A 24321-nucleotide genomic window follows, 5' to 3' on the forward strand; every position below is an offset into this window, starting at 1 on the left:
TCTTTTAGGCTGTTTTCTTCTTTTAAAATAACATGCAACAGGGAGGGGCGCCTGACTGCTTCAGTCAGTACAGCATGGAACTCTTGGTCTCAGGGTCATGAGAGCAAGCCAGACATTGGGCACAGAGCTCCCTGTAAACAAACAAACAAGCAAACAAACAAGCAAACAAACAAATAAGTTAAGTAAAATACGAGACAGAATTTTGGTTAGTGCTTCATCTTTCAATGACGACGAGTGTAAATAAATTTTGCCTTTGAATTAGGGCTTTGTTTCGCTGTCAGGTAGGCTGTGATGGGAAGCCAGGGGAAGCCAGGAGCTGACATGATCTGACAGATCACTGTCCACAGCAAACACTCACACCTCTGAGCCCCCCCCAGAGCGAGTACAGCAGCCCTGCAGTGGGACTTCTAGGTAAATGCACTTAGTAATACGAGACATGTTAATACCCAACATCATTACAGAGCCTTTGCTTTTCCGACAAATGCATGGCAATGTGCCATCCTGATCAAGAGGAAAGCCTCACTCGCGTGAAGCAGGATCTCACCTTGACAAGGAATTCAGGGGTGTACAGGTGGCCAGGGGGTTGTTTGCCCCAACGTATGGAACCTCGCTAGAAATGCAGCCGCTGCAGAAACCTGATTTACCAAAGCTCTTCCTAAGACAGTGCTATACGATTAAAATACGTTTTTGCTTACATACCCCTGAAAATGTTTGGGTGCTATGTGCCCTCCCATCCTATTTTATGTTGACATCAAAAATCTTCACCATGGGGGCCCTCGGGTTGGTTAGTGTCCGACTCTTGGTTTCAGCTCAGGTCATGATCTCGTGGTTCGTGAGTTCAACGCCCCCACTGGGCTCTGCACTACCAGTGTGGATGTGCTTGGGATCTTCTCTCCCTCTTTCTCTCTCTGCCTTCCCCCCTCTACCATGCATGCGCTCTCTCTCTCTCTCTCTCTCTCAGAATAAATGAATAAACTTTAAAATAAAATATTTAAAAACCTTCACCATAAATTAGGTAGTTATGAAAATGTATCTTCTAGCTTACTGTAGATATTGCATATTACCATAGTGTAAATATTAAAAATAAACTATTAGCTCACTCTTTTAAAGATGTCCAGGAAATACCACGGGGATGTGATACCCACCATCACCTATTCAAGAAGTGGATGGATACCCTCTTCGTTAATAGTAACAATTTTATGTTTTTTTCTTTTTGCTCCTCTTTGAAATCATGTTTTCTTGCCTTTTCTCCCAAAGGATTTTATACTAATAATTTTTTTTCAGCCTGAAAGTGTCAATCATGGTCCTGCTTTAATAATATGCTAATAAATGGAAATTTAAAAGTGTAAAAAAGTTCCCGTGACTATAAATCTCACTTTGGGTGTTTAAACTTTTCTTCCGGACCACTGGCCATCACAGTCTTCCTGGGGCATAAGTGGTGAAACTCGCATAAACAGAATGCACATATTCATAAGCAATTACTGCACATAAGTTCCTGGATACATTTTGGAAATGCACCTGTTAAGGAGATGGACGGGGCGCTGGCAGGCGGGAGGGAGAGTGGGTGCCTTCACAGAATGCGGCTTAGCCCCTGACACCTCCATTTGGTAAGGTTCTCTCTCGGGGGGAGGCTTTCACCGTGGGGACAAGGCACAGGGAGGACAACTGTTTGAAGAGAGGCGGTGTGGCCCAGGACAGCCCAGGAGGAACCACAGGGCACCCGGGCCTCCTGCAACCACATCTGAGGAAAGAGGTGAGTGTAAGATTGGGGATCTGAACACCGAGGCCGTTATAGCTGTCTGTGCCCACATGCTTGTCACAAGTCTAAGGAACCTGGCTGTGGCGGGGGGGGGGGGGGGGGGTACTGTGCTCTGCCCCCACCAGGTTGCTGACTTTTCTGCCCCTCACCCCTAGAGTTTCGGCCTCTCCTTTATTTTTTTTTAATTTTTATTAAACAAAAAAATTTTTTTTACTCTTTATTTTTGAGAGAGAGACAGACAGGGTGCAAGTAGGGGAGGGCAGAGAGAGAGGGAGACGCAGAATCCAAAGCAGGCTCCAGGCTCTGAGCTGTCGGCACAGGGCCTGACGTGGGGCTTGAACTCACAAACCGCAAGATCGTGACCTGAGCCGAAGTCGGACGTTCAACCGACTGAGCCACCCGGGTGCCCCTCAGCCTCTCCTCTAAATGGGAGCCGAGCAAGTCCTCTGAAGTAGAGTGGGGTGCCAAGTTCAGGGGGCCTGCCCTCAGCCTTGGTCTTACCCTGACGTCATTCAGGTCCACTGAGGACTTTACAGACAAATCCCGCTGCGCCTCAACGTCACCTCTGGGCTTCCCCACTTGACTCATGCCTTCAAACTTCAGTGCAAAACATGTGTTATGTGAAAATAAATTTTACTCCAAAAATTTCACCCGGCGTTTACATTTTGTTTTCCAAGGAGAAAAGCAACAACACACAGGAATGTCTGTAAAAAGAACAAGGGAGGAGGAGGAGGAATGCGTGAAGGATGCCCTCAGGCGAGTCTGAAAATGGCATTAGGGAGCTTGAGTAATTGTTCAAACCACCAACACGAGGGAGGGTTCATTCCTTGTCTACTTACATTAGCGTTTCAAGCGCAGAAAAGCATACAGGTAACAAATGGCAAATAATCGCCCTCCCGAAGAATTCCCGTTGACCTTAAAAAAGTAATGCACGTGCAGGGCCAGAAAATTCGAACCGTATGGTATGTAAAAGAGAACTCTTGATCCTTCCTCAAAGGTAACTACTGTTCAGCGTTTCCCAGGCGCCCTTCTCCCCAAAAACATATCTGCCATTTGTCCATTTTTCTCCCCTTCCTTCTCTTCTTCAAAAGTGAACTCAAATTTGTTCGACCCTGCTTTCTCCACTTCATAAAACAGCAAAGACGCACTCATACACGCACACGTGTGCACAGCCTCCAGCACAAAGAGATCTTTTTAAAAAGCAGGCTCACAGAACTTTTTCATATGGAACCATTATCAGACAACGATTATTTTCATCTGTCTCCTACTGAGTTTAGCCGTCTCAGGGTTCTTGCTAATGGAGATGTTTCGACACCTGCATTTTGGTCCACTTTGCGGTTAGAACTGTTACCCTGGCGAGAGTCATTCTGCTTGGAGGGTAATCTAAATTTTGATTCAACTGCATTCTAGAAAGGCTAAGCCAATTCACACTTCTGTCAAGTACATAAAAGTGTCCCTTTCCCCATACCAGACGAGAACAGATCATCACCCGACATTTGGCAACAGCACGTGTAAAATGCGGTATTTCACTGCTGTGTGACCTTATGTTTCTTTAACTGTGAGTGAGGCTGAACACCTCTTCTTATGTTAACTTTGATTACTGGACTGTCCTTTTAAATGGGTTTATCAAAATTCTTTAAAAAAATTTTTTTTAACGTTTATTCATCTTTGAGAGACAGAGTGAGACAGCACGAGCGGGGAAGGGGCAGAGAGAGAGGGAGACACAGAATCTGAAGCAGGATCTGAGCCATCAGCACAGAGCCCGACGCGGGGCTCGAACTCACGAACCGCGAGATCAGCGACTGAGCCACCCAGGCGCCCCTCAAAATTCTTTTTAAATTAAAGATATTAACCGTTTTTCATGCAAGTATCTCCCCAGTTTGTCCGATTTATCTGTTGAGTTTTGTCTCTTTCTCTTTTGTCACAGAGAAGTTTTAAATTGTCATACTTTCTGTATCTGTTAACCATCTAAATTTTGCAGGGTGGTGGTGGTAAGAGGTGTGTAAGGAATGAGGTGAAACAAACTGTAATAACTTCCCCCAAACAACTCTTTGTCATCAGACCATGTAACAACAGTTCTTTTTCCCCACTGCCGCAGAATGTTAATCTTACCATACGCTGAAGTCCCAGTTTTATTTGGGTCCACTTACAGACTCTGTATTCCGCCAATCTGTTTCTTCCCTAATTCAAAATGGACTCAACTGCTATAACTATTGTATTATTCAGAATACATTTTAATATCTGGCAGGGCTAGAGGCCTCATTTTGCTTCTTTTACTCAGAAATCTCCTTGCTATTCTCAAATGTCTGTTTCTATATACTTCAATTGGCATCAAATTTTCACAAGATTGAATCTTTTGGTCCCAGCAGACTTTTAAAAATACTCTTGATATAGATTATCCATATTGTTTTGATCAATTACTACCTAAAGGTTTTATAGTTTGGCTTCTTCAGTAAATGAGACTTTTTCTTCAATAATATCTTCAAATGGCTGTTCTTTCTTGTGAAAGGAAACAAATAATTTTAGATGACTCTTGTAACCTTACCAAGTTTTCCTATTTGTTTCCAATTACTTATCTTGTGGTTTTTGGATATACAACCCTATAACCTTCAGGTAATGATACACTTGCGTCTTCCATCCAGGTTACTCGACCTCCTATTTCTTCCTCTTGTGTAGCTGCGTTGGCCAGCACCCCCAGATCGACGAGAAGTGTCAGAGCGGGTAACAGGCTTCCCGACACTGCTGTGAGTGCTTCTGGTCCCTCACTGCTGAGCACGACGCCCGGTGTCTACGACTCAAGCACACTGGCTAGGTGAACCTGTCCCCAGCCAGGAGACCTCGGGAATCTAGTCCCCTCCCCGGCTGCGTCCAGCTGGTGGACGCGCGCTCCTCCCTCTTCTCTGTACTCTTATCACAAGTCTTATTCTGGGGACACCCTGCCTCGCTGGGGGCACGCTCTGCTCCAGTGTGGGGATTCCCGCCTCGTGCACCATCCTGGAGGCCCTTGCTTCTATCAGAGGGTCAGCTTGGATGGGTCCCCCTTTCAATTTTTCTCCTCCCAGCTCCCCAGACATTAAAAAAAAAAAAAAAATTTTCCTGTATAAGGTGGTTTGGTAGCCTAACGGACTGTGTGGGTCAGAACGCGGGTCCTGGACCTAGAGTCTGTCTTCTCAGATGACTCCGCCTTATTGATTTGCTCATTGGTTTAGAGGCTACGTATCGCTGGAGAGAACTGGCTCGGGCACGTAGGAGTCTGTCTTCCTGCGCACACTCTGCTGCAATCGGGAGTCGGAGCGAAGACCTCCAAGCACCGTCTTTGAGGAGAATACGGAGATCACTGGCAGAAGCTGCTACTTCCGGGGCGTTTTCTGATGCTTTCGCCCACACGTTGTCATTCCCCCCTCACTCTCTGCAATATAGTGCAAGATTCTATTTACTCAGTTCCCCTCGTTTAATGCTTCTGCAGAAGGCCGACTTAGAAACGGTGGGGGCTGCTCCGGGGCAAGTCTTGGAAATGCCGGCCTTGTTCTTCTGCTGAATGCTAGCTCTATTCTTTAACATCACTTGGATATTTTTGTCTTGCCTAGTTTAGTTCCCTGAAGCTATTTGTTGTTCATGTGATTAGGATTTTGGTTTTGTTACACCGTCCTAAACTGTAGTCCTCTGTATTTATTTGAGCTAGTAACTTCAAGGGCTGAAGGAAATGCTGAGAGCGAGTCCTCTAAATTATGGCCCCTGGCATTTGCTAAAGAAATACATAGACTTTCAGGACAGTTGCCTTTACCTGCTGCTTGAGTGCCTCCAAAGACTCAAATTCCAATCGGGCCAGTTTCATCTGGATATGCCGTGGTTTATCAGGTATGGCAAATGCAAGTATAAACTTTAAAGCCAGGAGTGCATGCTGAAAACAAGAAAGGGTACATGTTAATATGGCACATTAGACCACATGTGCAATGAAACAAAACAGTAACTAAGCAATCTGTGATTCTCCTCGTTAACCTTGGGTAATTTCTAATTACTGGCCTGCGATGTATCAGAGATCAACGAGGCCCAAGAGTTATATTTAACCCACTCCCTTGTGGCCCACTCATTAGCCAGTGTCTTCCTTTGCTTTATTCTTTTAAAATCAGCTATTCCCTTAAATTCATACCATATGATACTTTCAGTGATTTCAAGGAAAATGAAATTCATTCTGAAAAGTCTTTCACAAAAATTTTTCTACCTGTGTCTAATTTCCGAATGTATCTTAGCATACAGCATTGGCAGACTCATTCTATTCTTTGCCCGATAGCGTCCTCCCTGTGCTATGCTTCTGGCTGAGTTATGTGAAATGCACAGGCATCTTAAACACCTTGAATCCTCTGCATCCCCAAAGGTGCCCGGTGCAGTTTCCCTCATGAAATGATAATCAATAAATACTGATAACTGATGGACTGTAATGTAGTGCCTTATGCTGCTGACTCCTTATACTGTAGGGCAGGTATACAGAATGTCTCCGTTATAACATGGGAAGCTTAGAACCCTTCTACACCAATATCATAAAAAGGTTCTCTAGGGGCGCCCGGGTGGTGCAGTCGGTTGAGCGTCCGACTTCAGCCAGGTCACGATCTTGCGGTCCGTGAGTTCGAGCCCCGCGTCGGGCTCTGGGCTGATGGCTCGGAGCCTGGAGCCTGTTTCCGATTCTGTGTCTCCCTCTCTCTCTGCCCCTCCCCCGTTCATGCTCTGTCTCTCTCTGTGCCAAAAATAAATAAAAACGTTGAAAAAAAAATTAAAAAAAAATAAATAAAAAAAATAAACGTTGAAAAAAAAAAGGTTCTCTATACTATAACAATACAGGGTTTGTAATTATGCTTCTTCCTCTGCAGAAAAGAATAAGCCACCAGGATTGCTTCCTTTGGTAAGCCTGCTCTTCAAATGCACAGCCTCGACCTACTGATACGTCTCCAATTCCAGTACCATCTTGTGATCCAGCATCAACACCCACAGGAGTCTCGACGATCGAAAGAATAAAGTTGCCTCTTTGATGACAGCATGAATTACTAAATATTAAAAGCTGTGAAATGATTTTTCAAGGTAAGAAATAATTAAAAGGCATTTCGGAAGTCAGCGAAGGAAGTGGAACAGGCTCTCAGAAGTGTTGCATTGAATTATTGACCGGAAAGGAAGACAGCTGAAAGACGTCAGATGAATTCTTTACTGTGATATTTTCAAAAGGAGGTTGAAAGACGAATACCATGTGGCTGTCTCCTGGGAGCAGCACGAACTAATGAAGGAAATCGGCATCATGCCATAACAAGCAGTGACTCAATCCTGAAAATGGGCGCAGCCTCGGCACAGGCCAGGCGCTCCTGGTGCAAACGAGAGATCCGGGGTGGGCCAGGCCAGGCAGCCTTCTCTGCGGTGTGACTGCCGTGACCAGAGAAGACACTTGGGAGGTACTGACTAAGTACCTACAGGGTGAAAACAGGTAGATAACAGCGCGGATCAGATGACATCATCTGTTGTAATTCTGAACTAATTGGGTTAAATTAACAGGAGCCTGGATAAAATCGACAAAGAATACAGCACAGGACCTGAAGGAACGAGACGTGTGTGACGAGCAAAAGAGGGAGGCCTGGCCGCTGGCTGGAGAAGCAGCAGGCGGTGGCAGGCTGACATCCAGCAGGCTCTGGAGTTACAGAAGCGAAGGGGAGAGAAGGAAGCCGTCAAGGTGGGCGCAGGAAGGTCAGCCACATGGAGGCGGGGCGGGGGGGGGGGGGGGCCTGTGGCTTTAACACCAGGCGGCCTTTGGCGACTCTGGTGGGAGTGGTTTCAGCTGAGTGGGGGCCACAGAAGCAAGACCAAGGTGGACCGAGAAGGGCCTGGAAAGCAAGGCTGGAGAGAGGAGGGCCATCCACAGAGTTCAGTTCAGGAAGTCTGGGAGGAGGGAGAGTAAGAGAGAAGGTGGTGGCCGGACGGAGGGAGACCTGGGCTAGCCAGGCGTTTGGGTTTCCAACATGCAAGTGTAAAGGGTTTTAAATGTGTTCAAGGGTCAAACCTAAGTTCAGTGGTTTTAAACGTGGAAGTGCAAAATGCTCTGGCAGAAGGAACCGAGAGAATGGTAAGAAGACCCTTGGAAGAAAAGTCTCAGCACGGACCAGGCTGCCGTGCAAGGCAGGGGCTTAGCCACACACGGGAGGTCTGACGCTGTCGGGCTGAGGACGGAGAGTGGCCTCGGGGGAAAAAAGGCATTGGGGGCACTCGTTTTAGAGAAGAGAAGTATTCTAAAAGAAACTTATTGTTCAGAATATGCAACTCATACTTAAAATGAGGAAGGACAGGTGAGAATCCCACACGGCGTTCTCCTTTTTGTTTTACGGACCTAACCTTAAAGCATCGCTAAGTGTCTTTTCCTGAAGAAAGATCGTCCAAGACAGAAAAAAAAAAGTGTCTTAAAGAGCAAGACAAAAATGCCAATTTTATTAATTAGATCAGAAGAAAATCTATCAACACCTTGACAATGACGATGGTTTTCTCTGGATGGCTGACGATGTGGGCAATCTCTTTATCTTTAGTCTCTAACAAACACGCATTATTTTGTTGTCTTTTCCCACATTTTACTTTTTGAGTTTGTACTTTAATTCCACTTCACACAGTGTTCATATTGGTTTCAGTGTACAATTTAGTGATTCAACGCGTCCATACGTCACCTGGTGCTCATCACAAGTGCCCTCCTTAACCCCCCATCACCTATTTCCCCCGCCCCCCGCTCCCCTCCCCTCTGGTAACCGTCAGCCTGTTCCCTAGAGTTAAAAGTCTGTTTCTTGGTTTGCCTCTCTCTCCACCCCCATGCTTGTTTTGTTTCTTAAGTTTCACATACGAGTGAAGTCACATGTGATTTGTCTTTCTCTGAATGACTTATTTCACTTGGCATAATGCTCTCTGGCTCCATCCACATCATTGCAAATGGCAACATTTCATTCTTTTTTATGCCTGAATAATATTCCGTTGTATATGCAGACCACCTCTTCTTTATGCATTCATCTACTGATGGACACTTGGGGCGCTTCCATATCTCAGAGGCTCTTGTTGATAATGCTGCTATAAACATTGGGGTGCATGTCATGTATCACTCGTATAAGGGAAAAAACACTTCTGTGAAAAGAACTCGAGGATCCCTCATGCTGGGGAAGGTCACTGAGAAGACATGACCACTACTGGACCCCCGAGCTAGACCTAGGTGGCGAGGTTGCTCCCTCCCTTCCTTGTCCTTGGAATGTGGGAATGAGGTTTGCCTTTCCCGCTCCCAGAAGTTGCTCCAAGGACATCGCCTTGAGACGGTGATGGGGTGTTGAGAACACCTTGCACAGATTAGCTGACTAAACCCAGTTACGGTCTCTGTTTATAAAAGTTTATGAAAACTTTTAAGATGTGGTGGGCAGATGCGGGGATCCACTCGTCTTGCTGCCACCCAAGACAAGCCTTGTATGTGAGTTCCCTTTGCTTATTAAACCTGCCACCTTCCAGCCAGGAGTGGCCTGCCTCTCTCCTCCGTCCCTCCCTGCCATTTGCAGTCAGGGGCCAGTTTCAGATTACACCCCGGAAGCTCCCGCGAGGGTTACACAGCAACACTTACTTGAACAAATTACATATGCTCTGCCAGGCTCCTAACCCCACCTCGTTATAACTGCCCATATGCCCAGTAAACAGGCCCAAACCAGACAACTTGCAGCCCAGCGAGTCTGGCTTTTCATCTGGAGTCTAAGAATAAAAGAAGTTGTGAAAGCGGTCACTTTGCATTCATTCATCTGCAAATATGTAGTGAGCACTGACACACAGCCAGACTGCTTAGACGGTGGCCTTCCTCCACCTCTTCCTTCCCTCCCCAAATCTCTGTCACACTGACCAAGCCCGCACCCCGCCCTGCTTTGCGACACTCCCAGAAGTCCCACCAATCATGGGTTTGTTGGGTTTAACATCCCCCTGGGAGAGTAAAGAGCATCGCCATTCACAGGTTAACTATCAATTAATTTAATTAGCCGGTGCTCGATGGTCGAGCGCTCGCTCTCCGGCCTCCACCCACCCCCGATACTCCTCTGAGTGCTTGGAAGTCGGGGGAAACACCACAGCAGCTTCCGCAGTGGGGTACTGGCTTTGAGGAAGAGGAGTCAACAGAAGCAGAAAGGAACCAACACTGTCTCAGTGGTCAGGGAAGGATAAACTAGACGGCTAGCCTCCACTGCTTTCTACTTACTGATTTCTTGTGTCCAGGATCCAGAGTTCAAGTTGATGGATTAAGTAAGAAGTAAGCACTTGTGGGCTAGCCTGGAAACCTAAATAACAGTTATAGCACTATGTTTCAAAAAATCAATTTTTAAAATGTTGTTTATATTTCCTCTACAGCAAATATGTCTCAAGGCTGGGAACTGCTTTATGCTAACTGAACTGAGGGGAAAAAAAAGTACAAAAAACATTTTAGCCATTTCTACTTGTTTTCATAAATGAAAGCAAACCTAAGATAAAATGCAAATCTATTCAGATTTGAAGAAAAATGTATTAAAAAATGAACACTTGGGTTGGCTTTTCATAGGCTGTCTATGAAAAGAGAAGACATTTTCTGGGCCGTAATTGTGATTCTTTCTTCATCGACATTTTTCTTTTAACGGAAAACTCACAAAATCTTATCCTAAACAAAGTAAAGAAGAAAAGAAACAGTAGGGGGCGGGGTGGGAAGATGGGCAGAATTTTAGAAGTAATAAATACAAAGAAGTTGGCTCCCCATTACAGTATGCTTCAAGTAATGATTACAGGGTGTCTTAGTTGGGAAAGGAGAAAAGGACAGGGCCAGAGAAAATCAGCATGCAGAGCTAGTGCTTCCCAGAAGTACAGTAGTGCCTACCCTACCATCACTGCCACTCACCTCTGCTCACCACAGGGGCGTCAAACACTCGGGAGTCTTGTGGCAGGTGCACAGAGTGAGCAGAACCATTTTATTTTACAAGAACTAGAAACTATGATACGATCGATAGCAGCAGCTGCGTTTGTAGCCACCAACCCTATCTCTTATGAAACACAAAGTGCAAATCAGAGATGAGTTCTTGGAATTCCGAAAAGCTAATTTGATCTCTACAGTGGGATGTCTGCCATGCTACCTCTTTCCATGCGGGGCCCAGCCACCAAGGAATAAAAGAAACTCCAAAAAAGCATCCTCTGCTGATTACCACATTACGTGCCAGATGCCAATTAATAAGAAATGATTAGTGGATCGGATCCCAGATCCAAAACAATTTATGGAATTAGGCTCTTGAGAAAAAAAACCTCAGGAAAACAGAAATACAACATACCAAAATCTATGGGTGCCAGCAAAAACAGTTCTAAGAGGGAAGTTCATAGCAATACAGGCCTGCCTCAAGAAACAAGAGAAATTCAACTTAACAACTTAACTTTAAACCCTAAAGGAACTAGAAGAAGAAGAATAAATAAAGCTCAAAGTTGGCTGAAGAAAGGAAATAATAAAGATCAGAGTGCAGATAAATGAAATAGAGACTAAAAATAGAAAAGATCAATGAAGCTAAGAGCAGGTTCTTTAAGAAGATAAACAATATTAACACCTCTTTAGCTAGACCCACCGAGAAAAAAAATAAAGTGCTCAAATAAATAAAATCAGAAATGGAACAGAAGTTACAACTGATACTGCAGAAATACAAAGGATCATAACAGACTACTGGGAACAATGATAGGCCAACAAATTAGACAACCTAGAAGAAATGGATAAATCCCTAGAAACATAAAATCTTCCAGACTGAATCATGAGGAAATAAAAAATCTGAATAGACCCAGATACTAATAAGGAGACTGAATCAGTAATCAAATAACTCCCACAAACAAAAGTTCAGGATCAGATGGCTTTACTGGTGAAATCTACCAAACGTGCAAATGCGATTTAATACCCACCCCTCTCAAACTCTCCCAAAACACTGAAGAAGAGGAAAAGCTTTCCTCATTCTATGAGGCTGGCATTACTCTGCTACTAAAACCAGATAATGACATCACAAAAAAAGACAATTACAGGCTGATATCCCTGAGAAATACAGATGCATCCCCCCCACCCCCTGCTCCACTCAACAAAAATATTAGCAAACGGAACTTAAGATACATTAAAAGGATCATATACCATGATCAAGTGGGATTTCTTCCAGGGATGAAAGGATGATCCAACAACTGCAAATCAATCAGCACTACAGTAACAAGATGAACGATAAAATTGTATGATCATCTCAATAGATGCATTTGACAAAATTCAACCCCCATTTATGATAAAAACTCTCAACGAAGTGGGTACAGAGGATATGTACCTCAACATAAAAAAGGTCAAATATGACAAACCCACAGCTGACATCATACTCAAAGACTTTCCCCTAAGATCAGGAACAAAGACAAGAATGCCCACTTTTTCCACTTTTATTCAACACAGTACTGGAAGTCCTAGCCACAGCAATTAGTCATGAAATAAAAAAAAAAAAAAAAGGCATACAAATTGGAAAAGAAATAAAACTGTCACTACTTGCAGATGACATGATGATACAGAAAACCCTAAAGAGGCCACCCAAAATGAAACAAAAACCCCACAAAACTGTTAGAATAAATGCATTCAGTAAAGTTGCAGATAAAAAATTAGTATACAAAATTCTGTTGCATTTCTGTACTCTAGTAACAAGCTATCAGAAAGAGGAGTCAAGAAAACAATCCCATTTACAATTGCATCAAAAAGAATAAAATACCTAGGCATAAATTTGGCCAATGAGATAAAAGGCCTGTACTAAAAAAACTAGAACGTATCAATTTAAAAAATTGAAGAAGACACAAATTAATGGAAAAGATATTCTGTGCTCATGGACTGGAAGAATTGGTATTATGAAAATGTCCATACTACCAGGGTTCCTGGGTGGTTCAGTTGGTTAAGCATCTGATTCTTGATTTGGGCTCAGGTCATGATCTCATGGTTTGTGAGTTCAAGCCCTGTGTCAGGCTCTGTGCTGCCTGGGATTCTCTCTCTCTGCCACCGTCTCTGCCCCCCCTTTCTCTCTCTCTCTCTCTCTCTCTCTCACACACACACACACACACACACACAATAAATGAATAAATATTATTTTTAAAAAGTCAATACTGCCCAAAGGAATCTACAGACTCAATGCAATCCCTATCAAAATTCCAATGACATTTCCTTCACAGAACGACAACAAATAATTCTAAAATTTGTATGGAGCCACAAAAGACCTCAAATAGCCAAAACAATTCTGAGAAAGAACAAAACTGGAGGCCTCACACTTCCTGACTTCAAACTACAGTACAAAGCTATAGTAATCAAACAGTATGGTATTGACATAAATGGAACAGAGCAGACAGACCAGAAACAAACCCATGCACATATGATCAATTAATTTGTGACAAAGAAAGCAAAATACACAACAGGGAAGACAAAAGGCAGTCTCTTCCACACATGGTGATGGGGAAACTGGACAGCTACATGCAAAAGTATGAGACTGGACCACTGTATTACACTATACACAGAAATTAACTGAAAATGAAGTAAAGACTTGAACATGAGATGTGAAGCCATAAAACTCCTAGAAGAAAACCTAGGCGGTTAGCTCCAAAATATATAAAGAACTCATGTAATTCAGTAACTAAAAAACACAAACAATCCAATTAAAATACAGGCAGAGACATGTTCCCAAAGAAGACATACAGATGGCAGCCAACGAGCACATGAGAAGATGCTCAATGTCACGAAACATCAGGGAAATGCAAATCAAAACCACAACCGGATGATCACTTCACACCTGTCAGAACGACTATTATCAAAAAGGCAAGAAATACCAGGTACTGGCAAGGACGTGGAGAAAAGGGAATCTTTGTGCAGTTCTGGTGGAAGTGTAAACAGGTACAGCCATGACAGAAAACAGTATGGAGGCTCCTCAAAAAACAGAAAGTAGAGCTACCATAAGATCTAGCAATTCCGTTACTGTAGATGTACCTGAAGAAGACGAAACACTAATTTGAAAAGATACGTGAACCCACACGTTCACGGCACCGTTACTTATAGTACCAAGATATGGAAACAAACCAAGTGTCCTTCACTGGGTAAATGCAATACGACAAAGCCATAAAAAATAAAATCTTGCCATCTGCAACAACATGGATGGACCTTGAAGGGATTAAGCTAAGTGAAAGAAGTCAGACCGAGAAAGACAAATATTGCACGATTTTACTGATGTGTGGAATCTAAAAAACAAAACAAATCAAGACTCATAAATACAGGAAACAGATCAGTGGCTGCCAGAGGGGAGGGGACTGGGTTGGCTGCAATGAGTGAAGGGATTAAGAAGTACAAACTTCCGGGGCGCCTGGGTGGCTCAGTCCGTTAAGCGTCCGACTTCGGCTCAGGTCATGATCTCGAGATTCGTGAGTTCGAGCCCCATGTCAGGCTCTGTGCCGACAGCTCAGAACCTGGAGCCTGCTTCGGATTCTGTGTCTCCCTCTCTCTCTGCCCCTCCCCCACTCATGCTCTGTCTCTCTCTCTCTGTCAAAAATAAATAAACATCAAGAAAAAAAAGAAGTACAAACTTCCAATTATAAAGTAAACAAGACCAACTATAAAGTAAACGATACCTAGGGATGGAATGTAGAGCATGGGTAATATAGCCAATAATACTAACGTTGTAAGGTGAAAGACGCTAACTAGACTTACTGTGGTGATCATTTTGCAATGTATGCAAATGTCAAATCACTATGTTGTACACTTGAAACTAATATGATATTACATGTCAATTATACCTCAATATTAATTTTAGAAGAATGTGAAAAAGCCTCAGGGATTTTCATCTCATGATGGTAGATACGTCTACTCTTCTGTGTCCCCATGGTCCCCTGGAATGACAGAAATACATATTCTAAAAAGATTGAGACTAGGAACCAAGAGAATTTGCCAGAAATTCTGAATGAAGACTGATGGAGCAGAAAGTCTAGCACATCTCCTGACACAAATGCAGATCCTTCCACAGAAGCCTCAGAGAGAGGCCAATGTCAGATTCAGCCCCACAAAAGGAGAGGATTGGGCCAGAGTCATCACCAAAGAGAAGGTATTAACAATCTGCCTTCAGAAAAGCAAGGGCCATAGGGAGCCCTTTCTTATGCCACCTTGTAACAGAGTGACTACAAGGTTCTACTCTTGCACGAAAGCCAGTGACCTGCCCTTTAAAGAAAGCATGTAACCATCTGGGAGAGCTTTTTGTGTAGGGTTGGGAGGCCCAAGAGAGAAGTGAAGCCCATGGTCATGCCAGACTCCCACTAAAGACTTGGAGGCCTGAGTGATGTCGGCAAGACGGTGAAACAGAAAGCCCAAACCTTGTTCAGTCCAAAAAGCCTTTATGACAACTCCGGAAACCAGTTAAGAAGTTGCAGAACCCTAGGCGAGCACAAAGTCAAGAGCAGCTACATTGAAATATGTAAGAAAAGCCATTGGATTTCACCTGTGATAGCCCTTCCTCCAAGCTGATACAACTCAGCATAACTGGGAGAAAATACCCCATTTGTGGCTTCTCCCTCGGGAGAGGAGGAGAAGAGGAGAATGTGCATCCAACGTTCCAGCTTTTCAGGTGACTGCCCCACGGACTGATTTCTATCGCAGTAGACTCAGAGTGCTGGAGAGGCTATGACGTGTTTTGAACGCCTGGGGGCCACTAGGACAACCTGAGCTTGGTGACGTGTGGAGGTACCAAAGGGCTGCAGTACTGCAGACACACAGTGGGGGGAGCAAGAGATTACAAACTCCTGAAAACCAAACAGACAACGTCCCTAATTGGGAATCTATATGCACAAGTTCACAGAAGACACATTCTCAGAAAAGGTTTGAGCCCTCTGGCTAGGCCAACTGATGGAGTTCTTTCCCTGTACAAACTTAGTCTGTAAAGACTGGGAGGGGTGGCTTTTTTTTTTTTTTTTTCAAATGCATAAGTCTCAGCAAAAAATAAGGCACCTGAAGAAATAGGGAAACACGGCACAATCAAAGGAAAGTAATAAATCTTGGAAAACTGACCCTAGAGAAACAGAGATCTATAAATTATCTGAAAAATAATTAAAAATAATCATCCAAAAGAAACTCAATGGGCTACAAGAACACAGAAAAATAACTGAAATCAGGAAAATGATGCATCAACAAAATGAGAATATCAACAGAAATACAGAAACTATAAAAGAACCATACAGAAGTTCTGATGCTAAAGAATTCAATAATCAAATATTTACGAGATGGGTTCAACAGTTGACTTGTTCAAACAGAAGATTCAGTGAACCTGAAGATATGTCATTTGAAATTACTGAGTCAGAGGAGCAAAAATAAAAACAGGAATAAAGAGGGGCGCCTGGGTGGCGCAGTCGGTTAAGCGTCCGACTTCAGCCAGGTCACGATCTCGCGGTCCGTGAGTTCGAGCCCCGCGTCGGGCTCTGGGCTGATGGCTCGGAGCCTGGAGCCTGTTTCCGATTCTGTGTCTCCCTCTCTCTGCCCCTCCCCCGTTCATGCTCTGTCTCTCTCTGTCCCAAAAATAAACAAACGTTGAAAAAAAAAAATTAAAAAAAAAAAAAAAAAACAGGAATAAAGAAAGATGAAGAAAGCCTAAGAAGCTTAAGATACATCAATAAGCAGACCAATATATGCATTCTGGGAGTCTCAGAAACAGAACACATTAAGAGGCAGAGAGCTTATTTGAAGAAATAATGGTCAAAATGAGAAAGGAAATGGACACACAAATGCAAGAAGCTCAAAAAGATTCCAACCAGGATAAACCCACACTGAGACATGCTATAATCAAACTGCTGAAAGACACAGAGAGAATCTTGAAAGCAGCAGACATAAGTGTTGCATCAACTACAAGGGAGCCCCCATGAAATTATTTAGAGGGTTTCTTAGCAGAAATAATACAAGCCAGAAAGGACTGAGATGATATCCAATGTGCCGAACGAATAACTCTGCCAACCAGGAATACTATATTCAGCAAAACTGTCTTATTTAAAAATGAGGAAGAAATACTTTTCCAGATAAACAAAGGCTGAGAAAATTATCACCACCAGACCTACCTTGCAAGAAATGCTAAAAGGAATACATCACACTGAAATAAAGGATGCTAGACAGCAACACAAAAGCATGTACAAATATAAAGCTCTCTGGTGAAGGTAAACATAAAGGAAAACACCAAATCCCATATTACTACAGTGGTGGTAGTAATTTTAATTCTGGTATACAATATAAAGGATAAAAGCATATAAATAACTATAAAACTATGTGGATGAATACTACATATGAAAATATGTAATTTGTGACATCAATAACATAAAATTGGTGGGGGAAACATAAAGGAGTAGAGATTTTGCATGTGATTAAAGTGTTTATCAGTTTTTTTTTTTTTTAATTTTTTTTTCAACGTTTATTTATTTTTGGGACAGAGTGAGACAGAGCATGAACGGGGGAGGGGCAGAGAGAGAGGAAGACACAGAATCAGAAACAGGCTCCAGGCTCTGAGCCGTCAGCCCAGAGCCTGACGCGGGGCTCGAACTCACGGACCGCGAGATCGTGACCTGGCTGAAGTCGGACGCTTAACCGACTGCGCCACCCAGGCGCCCCTGTTTATCAGTTTTAAACAGACTGTTACAACTGTAAGGTGTTTTATGTACCCACCGTTATAACCATAAGAAATACCTATAGAAAATACACAAAAGAGAAATGAGAATCAAAGCAAGTCACTACAAAAAAAAAAGCAACAAAACACAAAGAAAGGCATCAAGAGAGGGAAAGGGGAACAAAATAACTATGAGACATACAGAAAACAATAAAATGGCAACAAAATTTTGGTACTATCAGTAATTACTTTGTTTTTTTCTTTTCTTTTTATTAAATATAATTTATTGACACATCAGTTTCCATACAACACCCATTGCTCATCCCAACAGGTGCCCTCCTCGATGCCCATCACCCACTTTCCCCTCTCCCACACCCCCCATCAGTCTGCTCAGTCTGTTCTCAGTATTCAAGTCTCTTATAGTTTGCCTCCCTCCCTCTCTGTAACCTTTTTTCCCCCCTCCCTTCCCCCATGGTCTTAAGTTTCTCAGGATCAACATATGAGTGAAAACATATGGTATCTGTCTTTCTCTGTCTGACTTATTTCACTTAGCATAATGCCCTCCAGTTCCATCCACGTTGCTATAAAAGGCCAGATTTCATTCTTTCTCATTACCAAGAAGTATTCCATTGTGTATATAAACCACATCTTCTTTATCCATTCGTCAGTTGAGTGGACATTTAGGCCCTTTCCATAATTTGGCTATTGTTGAAAGTGCTGCTATAAACACTGGGGTACAAGTGCCCCCGTGCATCAGCACTCCTGTATCCCTTGGGTAAATTCCTAGCAGTGCTATTGCTGGGTCACAGGGTAGATCGATTTTTAATTTTTTGAGGAACCTCCACACCGTTTTCCAGAGCGGCTGCACCAGTTTGCATTCCCACCAACAGTGTAAGAGGGTTCCCATTTCTCCACATCCTCGCCAGCATCTAGAGTCTCCTGATTTGCTCATTTTAGCCACTCTGACCGGCAGGAGGTGGTATCTCAGTGTGGTTTTGATTTGTATTCCCCTGATGAGGAGTGACATTGAACATCTTTTCATGTGTCTGCTGGCCATCTGGATGTCTTCTTTGGAGAAGTGTCTATCCGTGTCTTCTACCCATTTCTTCACTGGATTATTTCTTTTTCAGGTGTGGACTTTGGTGACTTCTTTATACATTTTAGATACTAGCCTTTACCCAATATGTCATTTGCAATGTCTTTTCCCATTCCGTCAGTTGCCTTTTAGTTTTGTTGATTTTTTCCTTTGCGGTGCGGAAGCTTTTTATCTTGAGAAGCAACAGAAAGACAAAGAAACTGATGCCATTCACAATTGCACCAAGAATCATAAAATACCTAGGAATAAACCTAACCAAAGATGTAAAAGATCTGTATGCTGAAAACCATAGAAAGCTTATGAAGGAAATTGAAGAAGGTATAAAGCAATGGAAAAACATTCCGTGCTCGTGGATTGGAAGAATAAATAGGGTTAAAATGTCAATACTACGCAAAGCAATCTACACATTCGATGCCATCCCAATCAAAATTGCACCAGCATTCTTCTCGAAGCTAGAACAAGCAATCCTAAAATTTGTATGAACCACAAACGACCCCGAATAGCCAAAGTAATATTGAAGAAGAAGACCAAAGCAGGAGGCATCATAATCCCAGACTTTAGCCTCTGCTACAAAGCTGTAATCATCAAGACAGCACGGTATTGGCACAAAAACAGACACAGAGACCAATGGAATAAAATAGAGACCCCAGAATGGGACCCACAAATGTATGACAGGAAAGAGTATCCAATGGAAAAAAGTCTCTTTAACAAATGGTGCCAGGAGCACTGGACAGCAACATGCAGAAGAATGAAACTAGACCACTTTCTTGCACAATTCACAAAAATAAACTCACAACGGATGAAGGACCTGAATGTGAGACAGGAAACCATCAAAACCCTAGAGGAGAAAGCAGGCAAAAACCTCTTTGCCCTCAGCCACAGCAATTTCTTACTCGACACATCTCCAAAGGCAAGGGAATTAAAAGCAAATGTCAGTAATTACTTTAAATGTAAACAGATTAAACTCCCCAATCAAAGGACACAGAGAAGCTAAATGGATGAAAAAACAAAGCCAAACCAGAAAAACAAGAACCAACTCTAAGCTTTCTACAAGAGACTCACTTTAGAATCAAGGACACACAAAGGATAAAAGTAAAAAGATATTTCATGCAAATCGATGAGAAAGCGTAAAAAATTTGGTCTTTGTCTCAATAACACAACGAATAGGAATCTTCTCTGTAGTTTCAAAAGAGGCTTCTCGTACAGTGTCTCCAGGTCCTAACACCTGGTGGGTCACTGAGGGACCCTGAGAAACGCAGTGGGGGCAGGGTAGCACCTGTGATACCAGGGCATTGTGCTCCCAACGAAGGTGCCTGCTTGGGGCAGTGAGGATGCACACAGGGCATGGGATGACACAAGGGAGTCACCGTCATCATAAAGAGCCCGGGCCGTTGGCTTGTCCACATGAGCTATTTCCCAAGATCAGTCAGGTGAGTGAAGAACTGGGATTAAAAGTTAGTGGAACATTGAGGGACGCCTGGGTCGGCTCAGTCGGTTAAACGTCTGACTCCTGATCTTGGCACAGGTCATGGTCTCACGGTTCACGACTCGAGTCTCTTGACGACGTGAAGCCTGCTTGGGATGCTCTCTCTCTCCCTCTCCTGCTCGCGCTCTCTCTCTCCTTCTCTCTCTCAAAATAAATAAACTTAAAAAAAATAAAAGGTTAGCGTGAAGTTGAAATCTAAAATAAGCGTGTAGTGAAAAAACAATGGAAAAACATTAGAAGAGCCAATGAAAACAATGAGACAGAGAAGAGAAACTGATTACAAAAAAAACATAAAAGTGTTTTTTACGTCCTCTTCCTTGATCTCACCACTGAATAGAACCAATGAATTGAGGGAAATAATATAAAAGGTTACAAATAAATTAATCAGCTCTTCCCTTTTAAAATATGATCTCCATTGTTGAGACCTGGTAACAGAAGAGGCCCCTTATAGGTGAGCGACCCTGAGTTGATGGCATTGTCATTTGTCACTGGGGTGAGAAAGCTGGCCTTCAAGGCCTTGGCAATCCCGGGGTCACCCAAGAACATGTCCTATGCAGCGCTGAAGCAATTTACACGTGCAAACCTTGTTCTTTTCCCACTCAGAGCCACATTTCACGCACAAAGCAGTTTCCAAGCCAGATCTGATGATTGTGGAAGGAAACGCAATCTGTAGGAGGGTTATGTTTTATTTGGAGGTCGTTTCGTTTTTTCGACAATTATTTTTATCACTTGACAAGGAAAAACCTAAGCAACACTTAATGACGCATGCCTGGAAATGTTCTCTAAAGCCTACAAGCAAAGTGGTACCCTAAGATTGTGGTTTCATTCCACGGTATACTTCCTTCATGACTTAAACTGGGCAATCGAGTGCGCATTTAAATCATACTGAGAAACACACATGTGTAATGTCTAAATCATTACTCACAAAGGCCAGCCATCGGGCACTCCGGGGCCAAGTGAGGGTGACTTTACCACAGTGCAAGGAAGACACACAGCCAGCTTCCTGAAGTCACTTGCCTAATGCCTGCCTGGTCAGTGACAGAGGATGAGGAGAGCAGCAGGGCTCAGGAGACTCCACATGTGAAGTCTTCTAGGAAACAGTTACTGTTCCTTTTAAGATGCAGCCTAGCGCCACCTAAACCATCCCTTAACCTACTGGCCTTGCAACACACTGTTCATATTTAGAGATACAGGGGCACCGTGGACACTTGGAAGAATCATGGAAGGTGGAAGGAAAGTCTCAAAGGCCCAGTGGCAGTGGGGAGGGATCCCAGGTCACAGGTACAAGACAGGAGGAGACTTCTCCCTTCACCGTGGTGATTACCTTCACAGCTTATGGCACACACGTGTAAACGTAAAGCTGTCATCTCAGGATGGCTCTTTGTTCACACACTTCATCTCCTTCCCTCTTAGTCTTTTGTTTTCTTTCTAGTTTTGTTGTTGCTGTTGCTGTTGCTGTTGCTTTTCTACTTTAGATGCTATGGCCGTGGGAACAATTTGTTCCTTACAGAACTAAATGAGAGCTAGCCATGCTTAGTAACACTTCCTCGGGTCCCAACTGTGTAAAGCTAGCTGGCATTTCTTCGGCACCACTGGGCAAAAGCTCCATCCCGTCTCCTCGGTTCTACCTGCCTGCTCTGGGCCAGCTTCAGTTTGCCAAGGTCCTGTGGGCACCTGGCCTCTGAAAGGTCCCCCCTTCGGGCGGCTGCTGTTTCTCAGCCATCCCTGCCAGGCTTGTGTTTCTTCCTCCTCCCCCAGGCGTCATCCTCTTTCACTCTTACCAAGCTACACGGTTATGAAGCTCAATCGATACGCAGAGAAGGAAACAGTGGCTAAGAGCTTCCACGCAAGGGCCACCGGGTGGGCAGTGACTCCTACTGTCCTATCGAGAATGCAAGGGGGCGCCTGGGTGGCTCAGTCGGTTAAGCGGCCGACTTCGGCTCAGGTCACGATCTCACAGTCTGTGAGTTCGAGCCCGCGTCAGGCTGTGCTGACAGCTCAGAGCCTGGACCCTGCTTCCCATTCTGTGTCTCCCTCTCCCTCTGCCCCTCCCCTGCTTGCAGTCTCTGTGTCTCTCTCTCTCTCTCTCAAAAATAAATACACATTAAAAACAAAGAGAATGCAGGGATTTCAGAGCTGTACGAATCTGGGAGAGCCTTTAAATGAAAGTTAATGACTTCAAGGGCAAGAAACTGAGCCTCAGGGACCAGGTGTCTGGGCTGAGGGCAAAGGTCTCGGTTCTTCACCCTACACATCACTGTTTCCCTCCACACTACTGCCCTGAAGGCACTGTGGGTGGAAGAGCCTAAGCTCGGGTGCCAGGCAGCCCTGTGTGCAGACATCTCCCGCAGGACACCGTGCGAGTCAGCGGGCCTCGCTTTCCTCCTGCCACATGCCCCCTGTCACACCTGACAAACGGTGAGTGGTCAAGCACAGAAATGCTAATTTCTAGAGTCACTATGGTAGTATTTTGTCAGATTGGTCTCTGATGACCTCCAACTCAGTTTGGGCATCTATATCTTAGTGGCAGCTGTGTAATCAGGTATTCTTTTGAAGAAAGAAATTCTTTCAAAGAATATTAGTGTCCTTCGATGGAGCCACCTAAAAACCAGATGGTTGTCTGGTTGTAGGTGAACACAGAAAGCACCTCTCCCACTACTTTCATTCTAATCTCATTAACACCGGTCATCTGCATATGTAAATGTTCTGCGGAAGGCCACAACGTCCCTATCAGCAGTTTTAGGAACAGTGCCTCTGGACAAATGTTTCTAGCCAAAATAGGATTCTGAATTGAGAACTAGTGTGGGAAACAACAACGGGCTTTACATCTCAGGCACCAAACCACATCAGAGGAATCGCTGATTAACTGGGCGGCAGGTGACAGAAAGTCGGTAAACTGAGCCTCGGCCCCTTATCATGGGGAAACGCGGAGAAGGGGGGCCGGAAAGACCAGGGGTGCAGGAGGGCACCGGATTTCTGCCTACACCACAGCACACCTTCCACTGTTGCTGTCATTGAGCAAACACTACGCTTAGTTATGGAAACATTTTGCTTCACATTTCCCTAAAGCATAACTTAGCATATTTACTATTGAATATATGCTTCGATTTACTATTTTTGTAACTGACAAATTTACATAAGCCAAACAACCAACGATTCTTCAAAAAGGCTTCTGAACACCTCCAGTTTTAGCTCCCAACATGCAAAGACAGCTTGGAAGTCATCCCTCCCATCAATACAACAAGAAAACGCTGGACAAATGGAAGATCAACTACCTTCCCCGGACCTAAGAACCGTGGGTGAACCACCACCCAAACTCTGGGGAGACAGGTGCGTCCAGAGAGCTACCGCAACCAAGATCTGCTTACCCAGAATGGAAACTGCCAGAGCTATCAACTGATAGGAATACTTAAAAGGTCACTCTGACGAACTGCGGGTGGCTGAGTATGACCAGCACGAGCGAGAAACCATCAAAGGCTGCGGTCTTAGGGGGGCCCACACTTTCACAGGCTTTCCCTCCAGGAGCCCAACCAGGCTCTCCTGGTGAGGATATGAGAAGGATGTCCGCCCAGGTCTCACAGGGAGACAGGAAGAGCAGGCATTATGAAATACTGTTCAGAGCCTTCTCCACAGCAAAGGCTCACTCTCCAGCAAGAAGGACTTCGCCAGGGCAAATTCCGGAATGTGGTTCCAGCTGCAGGAAGGAAATGCCTCTGTACTCCAGCCCCCTCCAGCCTTCCTGTCTCATGCAGGGAAAAACAACAACAAAAGGGAGGAAAGGGGGGTCAGGACTTCAAGGAAGTCCTTCTGGGGCCCCCGCAGCCAGAGAAGGGTCCGGGGGAGGGAGGTGGCTCTACTCGTGAAGGCACACTTTTGGAGGCCACTCTCCTGAAACACTGCCGCACTAGAAGACTGAGGGTTGATCCAAGGATGGGAGAATCCACCCCCTTTCGATACCTTCTCACCCACCAACAGGGCTCCAGTGTTCACAACAGTGGGTGACAGTTAAAGGAGACACACTCTCTCTGAGGAGCGGGACCCAGGGAAGCCCAACATAAAGAGGGAGGCAAAAATCAGGGCACAACGGGAACCCAAAGCCTCTGGTATCTATGGCCCGAATAAACGTCAAGTACAGCCCAGCTTCCAGCCAGATTAACAAATCCTGACACCAAAGGCCCATCTACCTCAGCTGCCATTGCCTGATGCGGCACGTCTGGCTTTCAACAACAAATTACAAGGTGTGCCGTAAGGCAAGAACACACTCTGAAGAGGTGAAGCAATCATTAGTACCAGACTCAGACATAACAGACTCTGGAATTATCAGACA

The 24321-nt window shown here is 44.3% G+C and overlaps 1 protein-coding gene across 10 annotated transcripts in view; it reads right to left on the minus strand.

Moving 5' to 3' along the window:
* The window catches only part of ANO10 (anoctamin 10), a 288539-nt gene that overhangs the window by 62104 nt on the left and 202114 nt on the right, over nt 1-24321 (minus strand). For all 10 annotated transcript variants that reach the window (XM_045436772.1, XM_045436774.1, XM_045436775.1 and 7 more), the window contains one exon: nt 5544-5660. In XM_045436772.1, coding sequence (XP_045292728.1) covers nt 5544-5660 — 117 coding nt within the window. The remainder of the gene's footprint in view (nt 1-5543; nt 5661-24321) is intronic.

This window comes from Leopardus geoffroyi, chromosome C2, assembly GCF_018350155.1.
Source record: "Leopardus geoffroyi isolate Oge1 chromosome C2, O.geoffroyi_Oge1_pat1.0, whole genome shotgun sequence".
In the NCBI taxonomy this organism is placed as follows: domain Eukaryota; kingdom Metazoa; phylum Chordata; class Mammalia; order Carnivora; family Felidae; genus Leopardus; species Leopardus geoffroyi.